The 21,348-nt window shown below is 33.9% G+C and overlaps 1 protein-coding gene across 2 annotated transcripts in view; it reads right to left on the reverse strand.

The window, feature by feature from the left end:
- The window catches only part of ASCC3 (activating signal cointegrator 1 complex subunit 3), a 249,066-nt gene that overhangs the window by 60,964 nt on the left and 166,754 nt on the right, over window positions 1-21,348 (reverse strand). For both annotated transcript variants that reach the window (XM_079327712.1, XM_079327713.1), the window contains exons 21-30: window positions 19,964-20,189; window positions 16,086-16,240; window positions 12,365-12,463; window positions 11,732-11,900; window positions 9,640-9,860; window positions 8,184-8,269; window positions 6,653-6,819; window positions 6,369-6,514; window positions 6,135-6,255; window positions 3,997-4,139 (exon numbers count right to left, since the gene is read on the reverse strand). In XM_079327712.1, coding sequence (XP_079183838.1) covers window positions 3,997-4,139; window positions 6,135-6,255; window positions 6,369-6,514; window positions 6,653-6,819; window positions 8,184-8,269; window positions 9,640-9,860; window positions 11,732-11,900; window positions 12,365-12,463; window positions 16,086-16,240; window positions 19,964-20,189 — 1,533 coding nt within the window. The remainder of the gene's footprint in view (window positions 1-3,996; window positions 4,140-6,134; window positions 6,256-6,368; window positions 6,515-6,652; window positions 6,820-8,183; window positions 8,270-9,639; window positions 9,861-11,731; window positions 11,901-12,364; window positions 12,464-16,085; window positions 16,241-19,963; window positions 20,190-21,348) is intronic.

Genomic DNA, 21,348 nt, shown 5'->3' on the forward strand with positions numbered 1-21,348 from the left:
TCTTGGGGCATACTGTAAGAGAGATAAATTTTGGAATGTACATGGACAATGCAACTTACAGAAAAATTAAAAAACATCTCTAAGGCTCTAAAGAGAACTATTCTTTTTTTATCCTAGAAACTGCTCACTTATACTCTGGGTGAATTGTAGCAGTGTTGCTTAAATCCAGAAGAACATCTGCATGTGCAGTTCGAAAATATAGGGGCGAGCTTAAAAGCATCAGCTACAAATCCTGGCAAGTGGGGCATTTCAAACATTGTTGGAGGCTGCCTTGGTGAGACTAAAGTATATGTAATACATGAGGTCTTTGAGTGGCCATTTCTTCACAAAAAGCATGCACATAGCCTGAAACTTAGTTGCACAGAATCTATGAAACCAATTTAACCATTATAGTGCAGACAGATCCAGCAGAGCTGCAAAACTGAGCAGTACTAGAAACAGCAATTTTCATTGAGTACAGGCCAGTTTTATGAAGATAGACTGCTTCTCAACTTTCTGGATACCTTTCAACTTTCTGAATGCTAATGTGGATGAGCCAAAACCTGCATATCAGACATGAAATTCAAGGAAAATGTCCAGGAAGAGTCATTCCCAAAACCTAATGGAACCGCCTATAACATGCATTTTTCAGTAGATGTATAACAAAATTCCTTCTCAACTATAATTCAGTTGCACCTGTTAGATAATGACTCCTTTGAGGGAAAGAACATCTTGTATGATTCCTCCATGATCCATGAATGCTGTTATCTACCTTAGTGGCAACAGCTGAAGGGTTGTTCCTATATGTCACTTATACATACAAATATGTATTCCATAAGGTTCATGCAAGTTCATGTCAATTGAAATATAGCAGATTGATATATTGCCTGAATTTGATATTTGGAACTGGGTGGCAAAAATGGAAGTGGATTTGCCTGTTATCTCAGAGGACTATGAAAAGCAGCCTGGAAGCTTTTGAACAGAATTATTCATCACAAGCTTCAAACAAGATCCTGGTTTACCACCACAGGCAGAATATCTACAAAGAAGATGAGGGAAGCTAAGATGATGGCATAGGTGATAAAAAGAGATCTAGTATTAGTAACAACACATTAATAAAGGTTCAGTACTGGTCTTTGCTGTATTCCAGTCTCCTCCCCACAAGGCCTGAATCTCTCCGATACCATCACAAAGAGGAACAAAGAAAAGCCACTTTTAATGGCAGCAAGAATCTGTCTCTTCCTCCACATCAGTCCTTTAGAAGCTATTACAGATGACATTGTTCTAGAACATTTTAAGAAGCCTTAAGAACTCTACTGGGAAGCTAACATAAATGGACAAACTCTTAGCCATCATGTAGCAAACCCAACTACACCATTAAACAAAACTTACTAATGAGTTCTCAAGGGAATCTTATGTCAGCCAAAATGAATATTATACAAATAAAACTGACTGCAGAAAAATGCCATGGTCTGATGTACAGCTGCTAACTTTGTATATATCCATGAAAAATATCTTAGATCTCAAAATACTTCACAATTAAGAATTACAACTATTTTGAAAATAAAGTAATTTGTAAGCCCCCTTAAAGAAACAGTGGTTAGCAAAAAAAAACCAAAACAAAACCAAACCACCAAAAAACTGTCAGGAAAAAAAAAAAAAAGTTGTTTAAAAGGCAACAACAATTTGATTTTTATAACTGGTCCATTTTAAGCCCATATGGAATTAGGAAATACTAATTTTGGACAAGGCCTTAAGACATGGAATACCTACTATGAAGTATTTTCTAGCTCTGCTTTTCAAATTTAAAAATTTTATAGTGATCCGGAGAGAATTTTGTCTATTTCACACATAAGCCTGACTTTAATATTAATTGAAATTAATTTTTTAAAAGTAACCCCTCCCTAAATTATTATGAGGTTTTTTTTATTAGATTATTATTATATAATTAGGCAGGATTTACACTATGTATGTAGCACTGTTAGAGCTTTGTTCTTTGCTTCAATGTCAAATGAAACTCAGGCTAATCATGCTCATTTAAAACACAAAACTACAAACTACTCCCATAATTGCTGAAAGAAATGTCCACTTGAAATTCTGGGTACTTCAAACAGAATTGTGTTCTGCATAATAGTGGTAAGATATAACAACTTAGAACTTAATCCTTAGTCTTTTACATTTACGTAATCAGAACTGAGTAACTTGGTAGGTATTTCACGCTCCAAACATTCAGCTTATTAATTCAAATACAAATCATATGCAAATGCTATTAAACTAATAAATGCAAAGTCTGCTTGTCCTTGTTGGCTCCTCTTTCAAAACCTTCAGAGGCTTACTCTGAAACATGAAATTCAAAGACTCCTAATAGAAAACCCCTTTCCAGCAAGTGAAGAAGCTTCAGTTACAGCTCTTTTTGGAATAGCAGTGGCTCCCAGGACATGGGGAAACTATTCATATTAATGCAAGTAATTTAGGGCAAGCTGCCCAGTGCATACTCTAATTGTAGGTGAGATTACTACAGTAAACCAGCACAAGGTACTAGAGTACTGCACTAAGTAATAATAAATTGGACATGGAATGTTTCTATCAGGTTCAAGAAAACATTAAATAGAGGTTATACAGCTAGAAAAGCACTGTCAAGTTGAGATATGCTTTAGTAATACTGGTTTATCAGCCAAGACAGACATTTTCTATTTTAAAATTCATCCAAAACAGGAAGGATAAAGATTTTATGCTTTATCTCTGAAAAGTCACAATTAATTTTTTTGGCAAAAGCAAACAAAGACAAACAATATGATCTAGAAACCTATAATTTTCGGTATATAATATTTACAATTGTATAACCATTTAAAAAATTGTTGATAAATATTCATAGTGTAATCAACTTGGATTTATTATTACATTTATTAAATAAATACATAAATTAATAAAAATATTTAAGAAATTGAATATTTATTATTCCTGCATTTTGCTGTGTTTTGGCCCTAAATTATCACAGAAATTCCAAGTAGAAGATTTTCAATAATTAGAAAGAGCTAGTCTCCAAAATTTTGAAAATCTGAATATCAACTAAAAAACCTGCTTTGCAGCAATGATATACTATAATCAGGACCATTAGTGCAGAGTGAAATAAATAATACTGCATTCAGAGCAGGTGCTGAACTGAGTGAATTAAATATAATCTGGTATTGGTTTGAAGAATGCAGATAAAAGAGAATATTGAATAGTTGTTTATTATTTAGCCATCACTCATGTTTTGCAGTAAATAAAAGAAGATTAAAAAAAGGAGAAAATGCAATTAAAGATTATATTTCTTGAAGAAGAATAAAAAACAAGCCTTTCTGCTAGCATTGTTTAACATCTAAGTGTTTGGCTTTGTAATCTTTATATATTTAAAACAAAGATATTGGCAGAAGCTTTATTTTTTTATATCATTGATTTATTTCATTGATATGCAAGACTGAACCATTACTAAAGGATTGGTTCTGCAGTATGTCTGTCAATCTAGGAATATAGATGGATGCATGTATATACATAGGTACACATATTTACACAGATATATATGCATATACATATACATAATGCATCTTATGAGAAGGATGATTTTTCTCTTAAAACACTGAAAGAGATTCGGTTTAGATTTCAGCTCAACATCTATATGTCACAGATGTCCAGCTGTAAACTTTAGAGAGCACTAGCCCTCTTTCTTTTAGTCTTTGTCTTATCTTGGTATCAAAGACTTGCACCATGTGATATATGTTGTCTGGGACCATCGAACTAGCATTAATAAGATATGCAGGAAAAAACAAAGATAAAAGAGTTTGTGTTCTGAAGTTCAGCTCTTGCACAGACGCTTCTATAGCCTTAATGCTGTCACTACTTTTAATACATAGGGAAATTTAGCATATGCATAACTCTTTCAAGATCTACCCTCAAACGACTTGTTACAGATTATTTTTTTCCAAACATCAGTAAGATAGAAGCAAATCATAAATAAGGAAGGTAAAACGATTCTACCTCTCTTTCATCCATTTTCAGCCATTGTTTGGGATCATCCTCTGTGGCCAGGAAAGCTATGAGATCTAAGGCAGTAAGCCTTGTCTGACGCCTCGATGACACAAAAATAAGAACAGGCTTGGCTGGAGAATGACTCCGAATCGCTGTTGAGCAAAACAGAATTTGTGAATTAGACCTTTTAATGACAAAAATGAGACTTTCTCTTTGCAATCCCATGACAGCTGATAGGCCTTCCTGCAGGTGACATTGAGGTATGTCTACAGAGCCTCTACTCTGCTGGATGGATACAACTGAGGTGAGAATACACCACCTCTGAACCAACGGCTGTAAATCTACGTTTAGCTGAGTCTCCCTTCAGCTACTTATGTCAGCTAATTAAGAGAACCAGTTATGGAAAAAAAACAACCACCACAAAACCTAGACAAGCTTTCTAGACTTCGGTCTGGTGAATTTCTCTGTTTCAGCCGACTAAGCATGTTAATGTTTTTTCTACTGTCGGGTTATGTTGTCTGAGCCTCAGTGCCATGAAGGTCTAAAAAAAAAAAATTTGCTTTCTGCCTAACCCTGAGCTCAAACTGCATAAACTCAAGTCAGACTACAGAGGATCACTTCAATCTACCAATTTCAGAAAATGTATAAAAAGTAGAAAGTGACTTTTCAATAGATGCTGTGAAAGTGGGCAATACAGTACAAGAGAACTTTGTTTCTGTGCCAACTAACTAGCCTGATATATTTAAATGAATTATGATAGATTTAAATCAATTAGGTTTTAGGATTTTTTAAAATAGCATTTTCTTTCTCAGACCATCTTTGGAGTTTCAGGTTGTAGTGAAATTTTTATGGTTTCAGGAGTAAGTATTGCCATGAAAATGCTAAAATAACCTTGACTGTATCACGTCAAACAAGTTAGGAACAGAGCATGCAATAAATAATATTTATACATATTTCTGACATAACAAGCACTAGAAGTATAAACAGGTGTACATAGAATTTCAAAAACTCTCTCTAAACCACTTATAAATCCATTTGTGTCTTTTGTCATGTAATTCTCATTCAAGCAATTAAAATTATGTATTTTTAATTTCTGAAAACTATTTCATACTGCCCACCAGCACATATTATTCCACAGTTCATGAATACTACCCAGCATGTGCTCTTGCATATACACACGCGATGCACTTGTGAAATTATTGAAATAGGATAATTCATGTGCATTTATATCTTACAACTCTATATGCCAATATATCTATATATTTTAAAAGCCCACCATCTAATGGATTTTTGTTGCTTCAGGAACAGGTGTGGCAGAACAGCCCAAGACAGATTTATTGTTCATTAGTGTTTTTGTACAATGCTCTTGTGGAGGTGTAAATAATCTGAGCTGTCAAGATTGGTCTCTAGTCCACAATCAATACTTTGCTTCTGTCATAGGGCTAATTAAAGCAGCTAAAAAGTCCCCTCACAAATGTCACCTCACAATCAACAGCAGTTCACACCACAAAATTTATTTGGGAGGTTATTTTTAATTGATATAATAAATATTCCTTATGTAACCAAAGCAAAACATGTTCAAATAAAAGACAAGAGAGCTTTTCTTAAATCTATACTGCTTGCCAGCTTGGTTAAGAATAAAAAATTGGAAACAGAAGCATATCTGGATGCACTACAAATTTTGAATTTTATGGTTATTGCTTTGAAACTAGAATTATAGGAGGTTAGCCTGACTTGCAACTTCTGTTCACAATTTTTTTAATGCTTACATGCAGTGGACCATATGAAAATACCTCAGCATATTAATAATCTGAAAGGTTTTATTGCTTTCTAAATTTCAAATATTTTTACACAAATATTTCTCTCTGGTGTCAAACACTAAGGGAAAACACATTTTATTTCCCCTTCACTAACACTAATTTTATTCTTCTGTTCTAAATACATTACATTCCTCTGTTACATGTTGCATTTGCAGCACACTTTATGTTTCAGACAAATAGCTTTGGGCCATTAGCAGAGCAGATTCTCCCAATACATGCCAAGAGTACATACAGTAACACATGCTGCAAATGTGCTGCAAATGAACTGTGCAAAGTCTCTTTTTCTTTTAGAGTAAGAAGTTAAAGGTCCAGGAGCTTGCAGCTTACCCTGAAAAGCAGGTTTGTTCATGCTGGCCATGCGAGGACAGTAGTGCTGGCCAGGGAAGCCCTGAATGTGCACCTCCAGAGGAACCGGGCGCACGGATGGACGGAAGTTGAACAGACCCATCTACAAGAGAACATTTTTTTCAAGTTTAACCTTGAATTATCTTACCAATTGCTATTTTTCTTTTCTTTTCTGTGTGACAAATACATATCCATTTTCTAAAACTTTTTTCATACCTGATTAATGTTTAGCCAGTCAGCAAGGTCTCTGGCGTTTGCTAAAGCAGTGGATAAACCAACTACTCTTACTGGCTTCTCAGTGTGAGATGAGATAAAGTTTGTTCGAGACACAATGACTTCCAATACTGGGCCTCTCTCATCCCCTAGTGAATGAAAAGTCAATGGAAAAACAGAGAAAAAGGAAAGGTTCAGATGTCAAAAACTATATTCACATCATAAGTAACAGCACACTTCTTCAAATTTAGCAATGATTCTGATCAAAAGCAGTGAAACATGCTCACCTAGAAGATGGATCTCATCTATGATGAGAATGGCAACTTTCTGAACATAGCTTCTGTTCTGCCAGCTTCTGCTGACACCATCCCACTTCTCTGGGGTAGTAACAATCAGGTCAGCCTGGGCAATAGCTCTCATATCAGGAGTCACATCTCCTGTCAATTCTACAACCCTGTAATCAAGAATGAAAGTAGCTTGCCTTTACAAAGCTTCAAAACATTTTAATGTTAAATTATTTAAATTTTTAAAATTCCTATAAGAAGAAAGAAACAAAATTCAGCAAAATAATTCTGCTTCTTGTCAAACATATTTAACAGGATTTTCAAAATTGTTTCAAGTAAACAAACCTGTCTCTTTGTTTTCCTAGTAAATACCATATCAATACCAAATACCATTCCTTAGCAAAACCATATAAAAAGAAGAGGATGAGTCCAAACCAACATTTAGTTCTTCAAAATGAAGATAACATGTATGATGTAATGTGAATCTTAACATCCTGTCACAGACAGGATGAAAGCTTTCATGGAAGCTACCAAGTTGATGCCTGCTATTCTGCATAGATCTCTGATTTGAACAGCAGCGATAAACTGCTCTGTGTATTGCATTTGGTTGGTGAAGGTCCATTAAAAGTGGTGCAGAGATTAGCCTGAGATTACTTTTTGAAGAAGTTTAGCAAATTTTTTCCAAATTTTACAGCATTTGCAATAACTCATCATTTTAGATGAATCCATTATGATGGGTTTTAGACTTTTCAATGACACATTCTAAATCCAGCTGAACATCAAACAAAAATTACTCAAAGAAATGTGCATATTCTGTTCAAGATTTTAGTCACAAGTAATTGTAAATTAAAATATTCTATCTTATTGCTGTGACAACAACACCAATATTATTGGTAATTTCATGTATACTGAACAGCATCTCTTTTTCTTGCGATGTGCTTTGAGCTTAAGTTAGGAAAAAAAGCTGTATTTAGAGAAGGTGAAGACCCTAAATAATGCATCCTTTGCATAAAAAATTTTATTCAGCACACTATAATTTTAGAAAGCATCAACATGACTACTATATCTTATAGATCATAAGGTAATGGCTGAACTCCTACACCTGGGAAGATCAGCAGGAAATTAATGCTACCAAAGAATAAAATTTTATTAATTTATATATGAAGGACATAGTACAACTATTATGCAGTTCATGCAAGTCCTGTATGCTCTTTACAGCTGAGGTTTCTAACAAGAGCTTATTTTGACTTACATTTTCAATTTCCAAGGATATTGGAAGAGTGAAATCTGAGCTCCGTATTTTTTATATTGGCAAGCAACAAGAACGAAAATAGCTGAGTATCAAAGAGTATCCCCTTCTTAGTTTTGATCTATCAGTGACTATTGCTAGAACTTTTCAAGTACTCGAAATTTGAAGGTCAGTATAAAACTGAAACCCTTTTTGAAATACTCATAAGTATTTTGAGATTTTATTCATACTTGATGAGCTGCTCTTTTGCTTCTCATTTCTCTGACTAGGTAAGGAGAAACATACTTTTTACCAAGCTTTTCTTCAATCCTAACTTTCCAGTCCTCAATCCTCTCACGGACGAGTGCTTTTAAGGGTGCAATATACACTGCCTGCAACAAAAAAAGGCACAAAACTAGAAATTAAACAAGACACCTTTGTTAAAGTGTACCTAAAGTGTACACATGATATTTGTGAGATTTGACATAGTCATAATCTATAAAATAAATAAAGTCTGAGTTTATGAAATGACCTACAACAAGATTATATTTAAAACAAACATAATGACTGAAAATATTGTTTTTTTTCCCTGAGCAATTAATAAGCAAATAAACTAGGACAAAGAATAATTTATTGAAATTGAAATATTTATCACACCATTTAAAAACAAAACCCACTTATGTAAATAATGGGGCCTTTTTTCCATGACTATAAAATCTGCACATTAACAATCTGGAACAGAAATAATCTAAATTTCTAGCAAGCAGTATCTTACCCAATTTCCCGTTATACCATTAAATTATTAAAATATTACCAATTAAATAAAAAGCTGATTATCTTAAGAAAATGTCATAATATTTTTTTCAAAGAAGCCTGCAGTGCAGAGGGGAATATGCTCACATGTACAAAACAGATTTACTTATAGATTTATGGTTAAAAATTCTGAAGCTCTGGAACATGAGGAAACTGCTACATGAAGAGTTCACATACATTATTTGAAATATATAGCCAGGCTTCCAGGTTTATTAAACCCTAAAATATATATATTCCTTTGAGAACTCGCTATTTTTAGGTCTCACAGATAAGTTGAAAGTGTACGAGTGACTTGTTTACTTCACTTGGACTAACAAATTACATGAAGATATTTAAATTCAAAGATGATTAAGGAATTTATGTACACAATTTCTGTTAATAGAAAGGTTACACTATTTAAAAATCTCCCAGTCAGATAGAAAGATCTTCTTGAAAGACTTTAAAGCTAAAATGTAGTTAACTAAGACAATATGGCTATATATTCACTCTGAAAACAAAACTCCAAAAGGTGAGTTGTTCAGGTTTTAGAAAATTTAAAACACAGGGGGAAGCTGGAACAGAAAACTAGCTTGTATTAATTAATTGCAACTCATTTGTTTAAATAATAGAGAAACTGGGCAAGTTGTATTCACATGGAAGGGAACTAATAGTGATAAAAGAGTACCACTGCTAGTAGAAGGAGATTAAAGCAGGAAATGCTGTTAAGTAAGGAAGAAGAGGAAATCCAGCATGCCTGCATGTCATTTTTGTAGATTTAAATCTAGCTATCAACTGATGAAATAAATAGTTGAAATAAAAGCATAATGTACATAATGCACTACCATTTTATATCCACATACACATAAAATGGAAAAAGTAAAATGCAGTTCCCCATAGTCTTCTTCTAGATGTTTTTATTACTGAAAAAATGCTCATAACAAAATGATTCTAGTAAACCTATTTTACAAACCTTTGATGTGGGATACTTGTTAAAAACTCTAAAGATGGCTAATTCAGCTGCAACCGTTTTTCCAGAACCTGTAGGAGCTCCAAGAAGAACATTGCAGTCTGTGTGATAAAGGGTATGGAATATCTGTGTCTGAATAGGGTTGAAGTGTGTGAATTTGTACAGAACTTCATATTCAGGATGTCCCAAGGCTGTGATAGGCAAAGGCTGAAGATCCAGAAGCTCTAAAACCACAAAATAATCGTAAGTACATGACAAGAGATGCCATGACATGACATAGCTTGTTATGAAGATAAATACATTAACCAGTAATTTAGTGGAAAACAACTTATATTGAAAAATGTTTTACTTAGTATCTCACAAGACAGAGAGTACACATTTGTGTAATTGTTCACTTTGATGAAGAAAAATGAAGTGTTTTTATAGCTCTGAAATATTTCTGCAAGTAATTGTTAAAATGCTCTGATAACTGTGAACCAGCTATTTGCATATATTAACCTTTTCCTTATACCTGTTTTCTTTTTACACACTTGTAGTAAGTTCTAAATTCACTGCATTAGATCATATTTATGTCCAGTTTCTTATGCTAACAGAATGTGGAGTAAGTCTTCAAGGAAAAAAAAAATATTTAAGAAGGAAGGTTTCTTTAGAGTTTCCAAGTTGATGGAGTAATACAAATCAGATGAGTACAGCTAAATTTTGCATCTTCTACTTCAAATGTATAATTAAAGACATAATCTTAATAAATAAACAAACAGCTTTTTAATATATGATTCTCAATATATTTTGAGGGCATCTGCTATCCAAAGAATTAGAGATTGTGGAATTTGGAAAATGATATATATAACCAGATTGGATTTGGAATCCTACCAAATTAAGGAGACTGCAGTGATTCTGCTATGCAGATGCTTGCTTTGAAGTTTGGGTTTGGTTTTTTTTTTTTGTGGCTGGAGGTCTCCTTGTCTTTTCAGGGTGCTTCACATTAAGGTATGATATGGGAGTCATAAAATCTACTGAGGCAATGATGCCTAATATTCTTCACATGCTTTTCACTGATACCTTATGGCTGTTATATCACTCCCACTGAAACAGTGATTTCTTGGGCTCTGTTGAGGAGAAAGGGGGTTTTTTTGCCTAGCAGAGCCTCTACGTACTTCATTGTTGAGTGGGAACCAGATGGGAATTGAAATCAATTACCATAAATCCTGGAGTCTCCATAACTGGTGATGTGTAAATATCTTTCTGTTTCTTCTGAATGGTAGTCAGTGATCAGTCAATTAGATAAAAAGGTTACACATGCTTTTCCAGACAGCGTAGGTACAGTACAACAATAGCTAAACACTTCACAAACACATGTGAATTTATTCATGCCAAAGGACAACACTGTATGAGAACTGTGCATTTCTGAAGGCACTCAGCAGACTGCTAGATGAGCCAAATGTAATTAAAGAGGAAAGGTTTTACAGTGACATCAGGCCCAATGAATGTATAAAGCAATTTATGTATCCAGGAAAAAAAAAAGCAAAACACAAACATATGCTTCTGTGCCAAGTGTTAAAAAAGGAGGGGGAGGGGAAGGCCACAATTTGATGAGATGAAATGTGATGTTCAGTGCTGTAAGAGTACTTGCTATGATAAATATATCTTAGCAAAAATAGTAAAATGCTTCATATTTTCAAAATTTTAGCATTGTTTGTTCTTTGCTGAATGCCATTTATTGGACAGTCTAAGATTATTTTTAGCCAGTCCAGAAGAAAGGTAATGCTTGTAGCATTAAGCTAAGACATACCATAAGACAGAGATTTGCTTAGTTTTATATGACAGGTTCAGTTTTCTTATGGTTTAGAGAGAATGTGAAGTAACTAAAAGGTTGGTATTATTATACTGAGATGAAACCAAAATTCCTGCATTTGTTCAGAAATTGAAAATCTTAGAAAGATTGAGAAGAAATATCACAAAGTGAAATTCCATAAGTTTCTCTCCAATGAATCAGCAGTAAGAGTTTTATTGCACCACCCCCCCAAAAAAACCCCAAAAAACCAAGCCCCAAGATGAACAATATTAATTAAAGCAAAATGATCAAATTTGAAGTTACCTGTGTGGGGCGGATGTCTCTCTGGAAGAATCAAATGTTGAAAATTTATGATACAAACAGCCTCTGCTCCTAACCATCTATCAGACACAGCTCGAATATAATATTGAGAAGGAAGAGGTTCAAAAATTGGGATTGTGAACACCAGCAGCTGAGGTTCTTTAGTAATGACCTAGTGCAAACATGTAGAGAATAATTACTGTACAGAAAAATCAGTAACTTGAAAAAGCATAGTTTGCCTCACTTCCAAAAGCACTGCTAACACAAAACAATAAAGTATGTGTGCAAATATTTGCATCTTTATAAAATATTTTACTGTCTGGAATGAATTTTTTTCTTTCTTCAAAAATAAAAATAAGGCTGGCTCTTCATCTTGTTGTTTAACAGAAGAAACCATTGCAGTCTTTCTACATCACCTGAATATAACTGTTCCAGTAAAGGAGGAAGAGAAGAAAGGACATTTGAGCATAGAAAACATTGTTGTGGAAGTCCAAGCTGATCAAGTACATCTGAATTTGAAAGCTGTACTGCTGATTTGAAAATCTGCTTAGGTCAAAACACTGTTTGACCTGACAAATCTTCATCTCACTAACTTTGTTTTTGTCTTGCTATGAGATTCTGAATAAACTTCATTACCTGTTTCTTTTGAATGATGAAGTACTCTGAATGATAAATGTGATCATTAGTAGGGTCTTCTACCCAAATCCACCAGGGCTCTCCAACACTGCCATGTACCTTTGTGAGTAGAAAAGATAGCTTTGTTTTAGTTCTAACAAGATTCTCTGGTTTTGCTAGAAAGAATGGATGCATTTCTGAATGACATAGGCTCATAAAGGAATACAGAAGTACAGAAATCAGAGGTAATAGAAAAATAACATTTTTAATCAGATCAGTCTGCCTAAAGATTATGCTTCAATAAGGGTTTGCCTAAGGTACATATAATAAAAATGGAGATGATACAAATGGAACTGAAGGTAGTGCCTCAGCTGTTTATAAATTTACTTAATCCCACAGGTTCCCTCCAGGCTCCTAGGAAAGAACACATTCTCTTTATTCCTCCCTGTGCTTTTGCCTTTGGGTTCTGTATAGAGGATTGTCATTTGCAACTGTCTGCTCATTTTTCAGTCAAGGACATTCTCTCAGGAAAAAAACTGGACACTGAATGGTGACATTCCTCTCTCTCATCTTCCCTCCTCTAGAAAGATACAGAAAGTGCATTCAGAAGGCTGCAGATGTAGCCATTGTTACAGGTGAAGTGAGAAGAACACAAATAGAGCCGTCACATGATGATTTCCCTGCCATCTGGCAACATGCCTTTTTAAACCTAGATTTTTGTTTGCTTTGTTGTTGTACACCTTACTTTGCAATGCCAGCAATACCAGAAATCATAGCCAGGTATGATGCTAAATTAAGATTTTTTGTTCTTTGTCAGAATAAATAGCCTTGGAAAATAAGAAAAATGCATACTAAAGGAGTATGGAAGACATACTATTAAATGAATGCAGATTTCTGGTGTTTCTGGTGAGGACTTTGATAAGCTGCACAACCAGGAGATGAAAAAAAAGTTGGAATTTTTCCTAAACTTAATAGAAAAAAAGACAAAGTGCATAGTTGCTTCTAATGGCAATTTTAATGCTCCAGGAATCTGGTATTGATTCACACAGCACACATAATTTTCAGCATAATTCATTACTGTCTCTGTGTCAGAAAACAGTCTTTACTGGTTTCTGAAGACTAAACTATGCATAAAGAATAAAACCAAGGTGCTTTTCCTTCTTTTTTTACCACAGTTGCACAACAGACAAATAGATGGATACTCATTCATTTTTATTACATTTGAATTTCACTAGCAGCTTCATTGGGGAACTGAAGCAGTGAAACTGAAATGATATGCAGGTGACATTTTGCAAAGTGACAGTGAGACTTATTTCATCAGGGTTTAGAAGCATTTAAAAGAGATAAGAGAATTGAGGAAGACAATTAAGTTCAAAGCTCAGAAATTTTATTATTAACTGCAATAGCAACCTAATTTTGGAAAGTCCCATAAAAAAAACTGCATGGGATAAGTAGGACAATCTGGGAACAGGAAACACAAGAACTTCTCCAGTAATAATTCTCAAGAACCCTGAAAAGCTCTTAAGAACTGGCACATTATCTGTATTTTGGGCAACCATCACCCTCAAACTATATGTCTGATCTATGACTCAGCTAATTAATATTGCTTGCATTATTCTGCATTTTTGCTGGATTCCTCCTGGATGCACTAAGGCTTAATTGCTCTATCTGGGTATGTTTATAATCCTCTGCTTCTAAAAATAAAATAAAAATCTGGGATTTGGCTCACAAATTTTTACTGAACTTAAGGGCTCCCTGTAAAGACCAAGTTGATGTCATATCTCACTACTACAAAAATGTCTCTTCTTTCTCTTGCAATGTCGAGCACAAAGTTTGTGATGGGATCATTATAGGATTAATTGTGCAGGTAAAGGAACAATCTTAAAACCATGAAATATTAGCTAAACAGGCTACTTCAGCTAAGTATGGTATTTAAATTTTCATAACTGGTTTTATTTGATTACCGCAATTCTTTAGTTGGAATTTTCTAGCAACTGACTTTTGCACCAATTACAGGTATACTGGTAAGTTTCTATACCCATCTTCTGAGAAGCTTCCTAAAAAAAATGTGATGATAGAGGAGCATTTTCAGAGTGTCTATGCTTGATTTTGAGACAGTTATTCATTTTCAAAGACTATTAATATTTACCAGCTTTAGTTATTTACTGTGATAGAAGCTTCATTTACTGAAAAAACAGGAAAATCAACACTATATTAAAGACATTGAAAAAAAAAAAAAAAAAGAAACCTTTCCCAAGTTCTTATGATTGCCAATAAACAAATTCACATAAAAACATCTCCATAAACTTAATTGATAAAACAATCATAATGTTTCCAATGCAATCATCAGAAAAACTGTGTAAAGAGGTCATGGCAGAAAATAGACTTGTGGCAAAATTTTATTCTAAATTTAGAAGTTCAGAATCAAAACAAAAGAATAATTTTGTGTGGACCCCTTTTCAACCTATAGAGATATAAAAAAACCTAACAATGGATAAAGAAATTACTTTATATTAAGATAAAGTTTTATATGAAGAACACTGATTTTTTTTTTGTCTGTAGCAGATTAGAGGTAAAGTGGATAAAAGACAGAACAATAAAAACTTGTTTCAATCCTAAGAAGTAATACTTTATTTTCTTTCTGAAATATTGAACATGAATAAGGCAAAAAAAAAAAAAATCATGTTATAATTCATGTTAGGAATCCATTTCAAATATTTCTTCAATAATTCCAGGTGGCAAGCAAAGTCAAGCTGTCTATATTTTGACTGCTAATCTCCCATTTATAAGATAACTTGGTGAAACTTTCACAAGAAAATAAAACATCTTCCATCAGGGAAAATAAATCCTAAAGTAATTAGATATTTGTGAAATAAAACTCTCATTTAATTATGATTGAGGCAAAATTATAATTGAAGAATTTTAAAAATTAATTTTAAATAAAAGAACAAATATTTAATATCCACATTTCAAAATAATTTACCTTAAGCATAAATCTCATAAGTCTAAAAGAAGAATATTATGTGTGCCTTTTTTTCTGTAGAAAGTTTCAGAAGTAACAGCAACAATACAATGCCCCCATGTGGACATTTATGTTTCCTTTAGATTTATCTTAAATGTATTCCTAATGAACAGATTTTGAATCAAAGGATCTGTGTATAGCTAATGTGTAACTGGTACAACTCCTTTCATATAAATTTGCACTATAAAATACAGATGAACATAATTCCAAACATATCTCAGTTTTTTTTGTTCAGACAAGCCCCAGCAGAAAAAGGCACTGATATTGTGAATATATATTTGTCAAACCAGGAGAACAAGAGAACCTGGCATACATGAACTGCATTTCAAAGATTTTTTGTGTTTGACATTCATTCATAGTTCAGAGAGCCATTCATGTCTTTCTCTTGCTTCTTCTTTCTGGGCACATAACACTAGTTTGTGGGTGACTATTGTAAATATTCAGTATTAAGCATTTGCCTTAACATGTTATACACAGCCCAACCTTACAAAGATTAACAGAAATTAAAATATTATCTTTGCCAGCTTTCTTCAACAGAAGTAATATAGGTCATCCCATTCCTATTATCAAATTTGCTTTTTAGCTAAAATAAATACTTTTAAAATTTTATTTATTTTTTTTAAATTTTTAATCCAAACAGCTATGGACTCCCAGTGGCCATCTCCTTTACTGAAGCTAAACTAATGCTTCTCACCTTGCCTCCTCCTCCCTATTATTTACCTGGTCATTCCAGGTGAAGTCGGGAGTGATGTTCAGCCGGACTCGGAGCACTGTGCGGGTGATTGGCTGGATCGTGGCTTCCATTACGATGGAGGGTATTTGATGGACACACTGCTTTACCTTTAACCCAATTTTCACATGATGCAGCATATGACCTGCCAAGAAAACATTAGGTGTAACGAATTTGCATTTCCAGGAAAAAGCATGCAATTCTGACTTTCAAATAGGCTTTTGGAGAGAAGTATTATTGCTTGCTTGTTTTGCTCCTGGGTACGTAAATGTCTGACTCTCTTGACCTGGCATGTCTGAATATTTTGTAATACTTAACTTGAATTAGCAATTTAGAGCCTTGAAAAATCAGTATTAACCCCCTTGTTGGCTATAACTAAGGGGTTAAAATAACTATTAAGAATTCATGCTGAAAACATTATGTCAAGCTAGCTCCCTCTCCTTCACTGACTTGTTGACCAGACTCTTACCAAGCCATATAGTTCTTTTTCAGAGCACAAATACCAACTTTTTATTTAATTCTAACTTCTACAATTTCTGTGTAGTGATTCAAAGCAGGAAGAATGCTTTTCATAAAACTGAACAAAGGTACTTAGGTTAAAAATGCACATAAGTAAACATCTCACAGCAGCTCTGATCTGTCAGAATATACCAGTGTGTAACTGACACAAAGGAAAAACTAAATGCTGTAATTTTTTTTATTTCCTATTGTAATCAGAGTGACTAAACCAATAAAGGGATTTTATTTATTTAGAAAAATGTCCTACTTCTATTTTGCAGCTCAAATCTCTCTTCCCTTGCTCTTCATTTTGAATATAAAGCAAAGTATGCAGCAGTAATTTATTTTTTTACTGAAATTATTTCACCTTCTGGTTTATTTAGGAAAACACAGCTTACTTACTACCTTTATACTGAAATTGTTATTGCAATTATGTGGAGCATGCTTTAGATTTTAATTGTGATGGTCATAAATACTCCCTGTTGAAATTTACCTTACCAACTGCAGCTGATATTTTCTGCTATCATTATGTGATTCTGTGCTTACTTACCCATTTAAAAAAACATTATTAAATTTTAAAAATGAGAAGTCCTATTACTTGCATTATGTGCAAATGAAAAAGGGATACCTTTTCTTGCAATTACAAGACATTTATGAGCATAGCATCGTGAAACTGCAATTTTAAAAAATCGATATTGATTTTGCCTTTTCATTTTTTCTTATTTTATGAATTGGCAGATAGATTCATCTCACACAGATGTTTATACTTTGAAGTAATAAATGGTGACCTTGCCTGAGAATCAAACCCCTAACCAAAGGTTTTAATATATATTTAATCAGTTTAATACGCAGTCGGTAAAAGAATTGCACCTCCAACAAGTGGGCTATTAAAAACCAAAGCCCTTATGTTGGTACACTGATGATATATGCAGCATTACAGAATACTTGCACAGTGACCAGCTTATGCAATGAGAGGTAAAATTTCAGAAATCATGTTAAATAAAGGCAGATAAGAAATATTCAAAGGTATGAATCAAAAAACTTACGAAAGCAAGCATACTTTTTCATAGCAAAAATCACTTTCTTTATCACAATGTGTGAGGTGAATGTGTACAGGACAGCACTGAGGTTCTTTTACAATTAGGTAATAGGGGAAAATATGATAAATATGAAAAAATATGATAAAATCTCTCCCCCTAAGCCCCCTCTTTTTTTTAGTAGTCACATTATGAGAAACCATCAATAGCATTTAAGAAATATTAAAACCTTCTGAACATAAGCTAAGAAAACACGCATGCCCAAAAAAAAAACGTTTTGATTATTCTAAAATGTTTGTCATCTGCATTCTCAAAACAAAGGGGTTGTTTATCTCAGCTAACAGTGATTTCCTGGCTTTCTGAAAACTCCATGGTTATATTGGAATACCTCATGTATGGGTGTTGATCAATTCATGGTACCCTGGAATCCAGGATCTATGCACACCACACTCATCTGATGCTTTCATCTCCCCCTAAGACATGGGCTGAGTTAGCCAGCTAGCTCCTGTCTGTGCTACTCTATCTCCAAGGCCTCAATAACATTGAAAAATCAAGAAAATCTAAGACTGAAACTACCCCTGTGGAGTAAGAAAATAAGGCAGTATCTGGAAGTTGTGCCTTTTCTCATTTCAAAACAGCTTAGAATTCAAAATAAAAATAAGGTGGCTTACTTCACATGCTTCAGAAAGAGAGGCCAGACAGGGGGAAGTGTGCCAAGAAACTACTTCACAGAGATACACAGATCAACTTTCTTTGATATTTATAAGATTATGAAGAACATGAAATATCATTATGCATGGTCAGCAGTGACCTATTTTCACAGCCAAATCTCATCTCATCTACTTTCAAACTAAGTTAATATAAACCAAAACTAGACAAATTGCAGGTATATATAGATAAATTTCCATCTTGTCAATACTGGTTCCAATACATTGAAGGAAGCAAAACTGGTTTTGTATTTTTACACAAAATGTCCTGCTTCTCAAGTGAAGGTATGGGGAGAAAGAACAAATAAAAAAAGCCAAACCCAAACAAAACAAAACCAAAAAAACCCCAAGCTAAAAACAGCTCCACAAAACCAACCACTAACAACAACAACAACAAAAAAACCAAAACAAAAAAACCAAAAAAAACCAAAACAACCCAAAAAACCCCAAAACACTAATACAACTAATGGAAAAGAACACAAAGCACTAAAAGATATCACAAATACACAGAAAATTAACAGATGTGAATTAAAAAAATGCTACAGCACTTCTGAATAAAAAATTATAATGCAAGCACTTCAAATAAAATGCTATGCTTTTAATATATTTAATATTACTATATTAAAAAGCAGTTAAACTAAGTATCTAGAATTTTGTCATAGTCTTTTGGTTTAACTTATTAAATGAAAATATAGTTTCTAATTCTGCAAACTTTAACAATTTTTCCAGCCTAGATTAGGCACATTACAAAGTTTTCTAAGCTAGGAATGTAGTTGTCCTGCAAATGAAAGAAATATTAAGTTAGATGTGACAGCTTCTAAGCAGTGAGTATGAATGGTATTTTTATTTTAAAATTAGATGTTTCAAAATGCCAGTTTGTTTATCAACAAGTTGGCAATAGCAGGTGCAATGAAGTCCAAATAAAAAAAAAATACACAAAGGAAAAAGAAATGTATTACAAGTAAATTTCTTTTTTTTACTTCAACCAGCTGGTGGGCAGTTTATACAGACTTACTAGAAATTGTCATTATGTCTATCAGTAGGCTTGTGGATTTTCTCATTATTGGACTGTCAAATCCTTTAAAAAATTCCATTAAGGTTTTGTTGCGGTGACACCAGTGACAATGAATTCTCTGTGTTCAATGAAAATTAATGCAGTCTTTCAGAAGAAGGCCATTTACTGATAGCATACCTGGATGTAATAATCTGGTTTTATTCTTTTTCACGTCAATAGTTTAAAAAAAGGCCATATTGTGCCAACTGGCAAAAGTAAACATATGCCTTTTATAGTAGTGTGCTATGTAAGGTGGGGAGAAAGGGAAGCACACAGGTCAACATAAATATGTATATATACATATATATACATAAATACTTATTAATAGACATCTCCTCTCCATCTCTATTCTGTGGCTACCAGGACATGAGCTGGCCTTATCCTCAGAGCTGTGCCATTTTACAAGCTGTGCAGACTGGATAAAACCTTCTTTATTGGACAAACCAATGTGTGGTATGTGGCTACTTGGCTTCCAGACCAGAGTGGGAATATTGATGCACGGCTCAGATTTGATTCTTACTTGCCCATTGGTTTTTAACAGTTTAAGCAGAGCAGCCTGGCTGGTTTCTCACCTATCTCATCTTTTCTCATGTCCTTCATCTTGTCTACAGTGAGATTCTTCTCCTCCAGCTTGGAGAGGACGGAGGGTGGTAGCACTGAGAACTGCCTGAGGGGGCTGACCCAGCCCCAGAGCCGCTTGTCGATGACTTTGCTGAGGTTCAGGAGCCGGTAGGTCATGGCAGGCCAGCGCTTCCTCAGGGCAATCTCAAACAGAGCCCGAACAATCCGAGCGGCATTCTGCAAAGCGAAAAGGGAAAAAAACAAAGCAAAACTGTGGTCATTCTCTCAATATTCTTTGTAAAATGAAAAGGATCCCATTGACTCATCTTTGACAAACCATAACAATAGATTTCAAACTGATTTCAAACATTTTTGAAAACTATTTTTTCCATCACTGTCTAGTGGCAGAACTACCTCATGGCTGCATTCTGAAATTATGAAAAGAAACATGTGCAACCAATTAAAATTGCAGTGTCAGGTCTGCCATAGAACTTTGATCACAGTTATGCTAACATTATGGAGTTCTAAATTTATTGTGTATCAATCACTTCTGAAGGAAATTCACTTAATGTACCCCCCATATAACAGACACCTGCAAATTCACTTTATATGGAAATTCATGGGGTTTTTTTCCAGTTTATGCTTCTATAATAGCATCCCATTCACACTGAATTTCACAACATTTGCACAGAAGCCTAACAGTAGTGACTTCTAAAAAACATTTTACTATATTCTGAGAATAGTGCATAACCAACTGCACAAATATGCTTTGGACTTGGAAAAATAATTATTAACATAAGTTTGAATGAGGTCAGTCGTATCCTGAAAAACTAAGTTATGATATTCCTTTCATAAAGTTTTCAAGCTGTATTATGTATTATGAAGCTATGCTTTTTTTTTTTTTTTTAATTTTTTTTTTCCCTACCAATACTATGTCTGGATTAGGAATTATGTTCTTGATTCATTGAATAGAATATAATCATTCCCTACTGGCTCTGCTATGCCAACAGGAATAAAAAATAGAAAATTATTTGGTTGTGATAGGAAGCATATGTTACTAAAGAAGCACATTCCTCTTACTTAGAAAGTATGAATAATTTTCAAATAGTCACTATTCAAGTTTAAAAAAATATAAAAATCACACTTTGTAGCACTGGTTCCACAAGTACAGTTTATGAAGAGCTCAGAAGGCCATGTCGCCTCATTAAACATGCTATAGATGAGACACACAAATAAAAGCAATTGCCTTCAAAGCAAAGATTGAAGGGATCATACTGAATGATTTTGCTGTGCAAGTACCACAATTTTTTGATATGCACAATAAATTCAGCATTTTCTCATTTATACCCAGACATGCTACAAAATACAAACATTTCTGAAGAAGGTTATGCTACTA

This window comes from Erithacus rubecula, assembly GCF_903797595.1.
Source record: "Erithacus rubecula genome assembly, chromosome: 2".
Lineage (NCBI taxonomy): Eukaryota > Metazoa > Chordata > Aves > Passeriformes > Muscicapidae > Erithacus > Erithacus rubecula.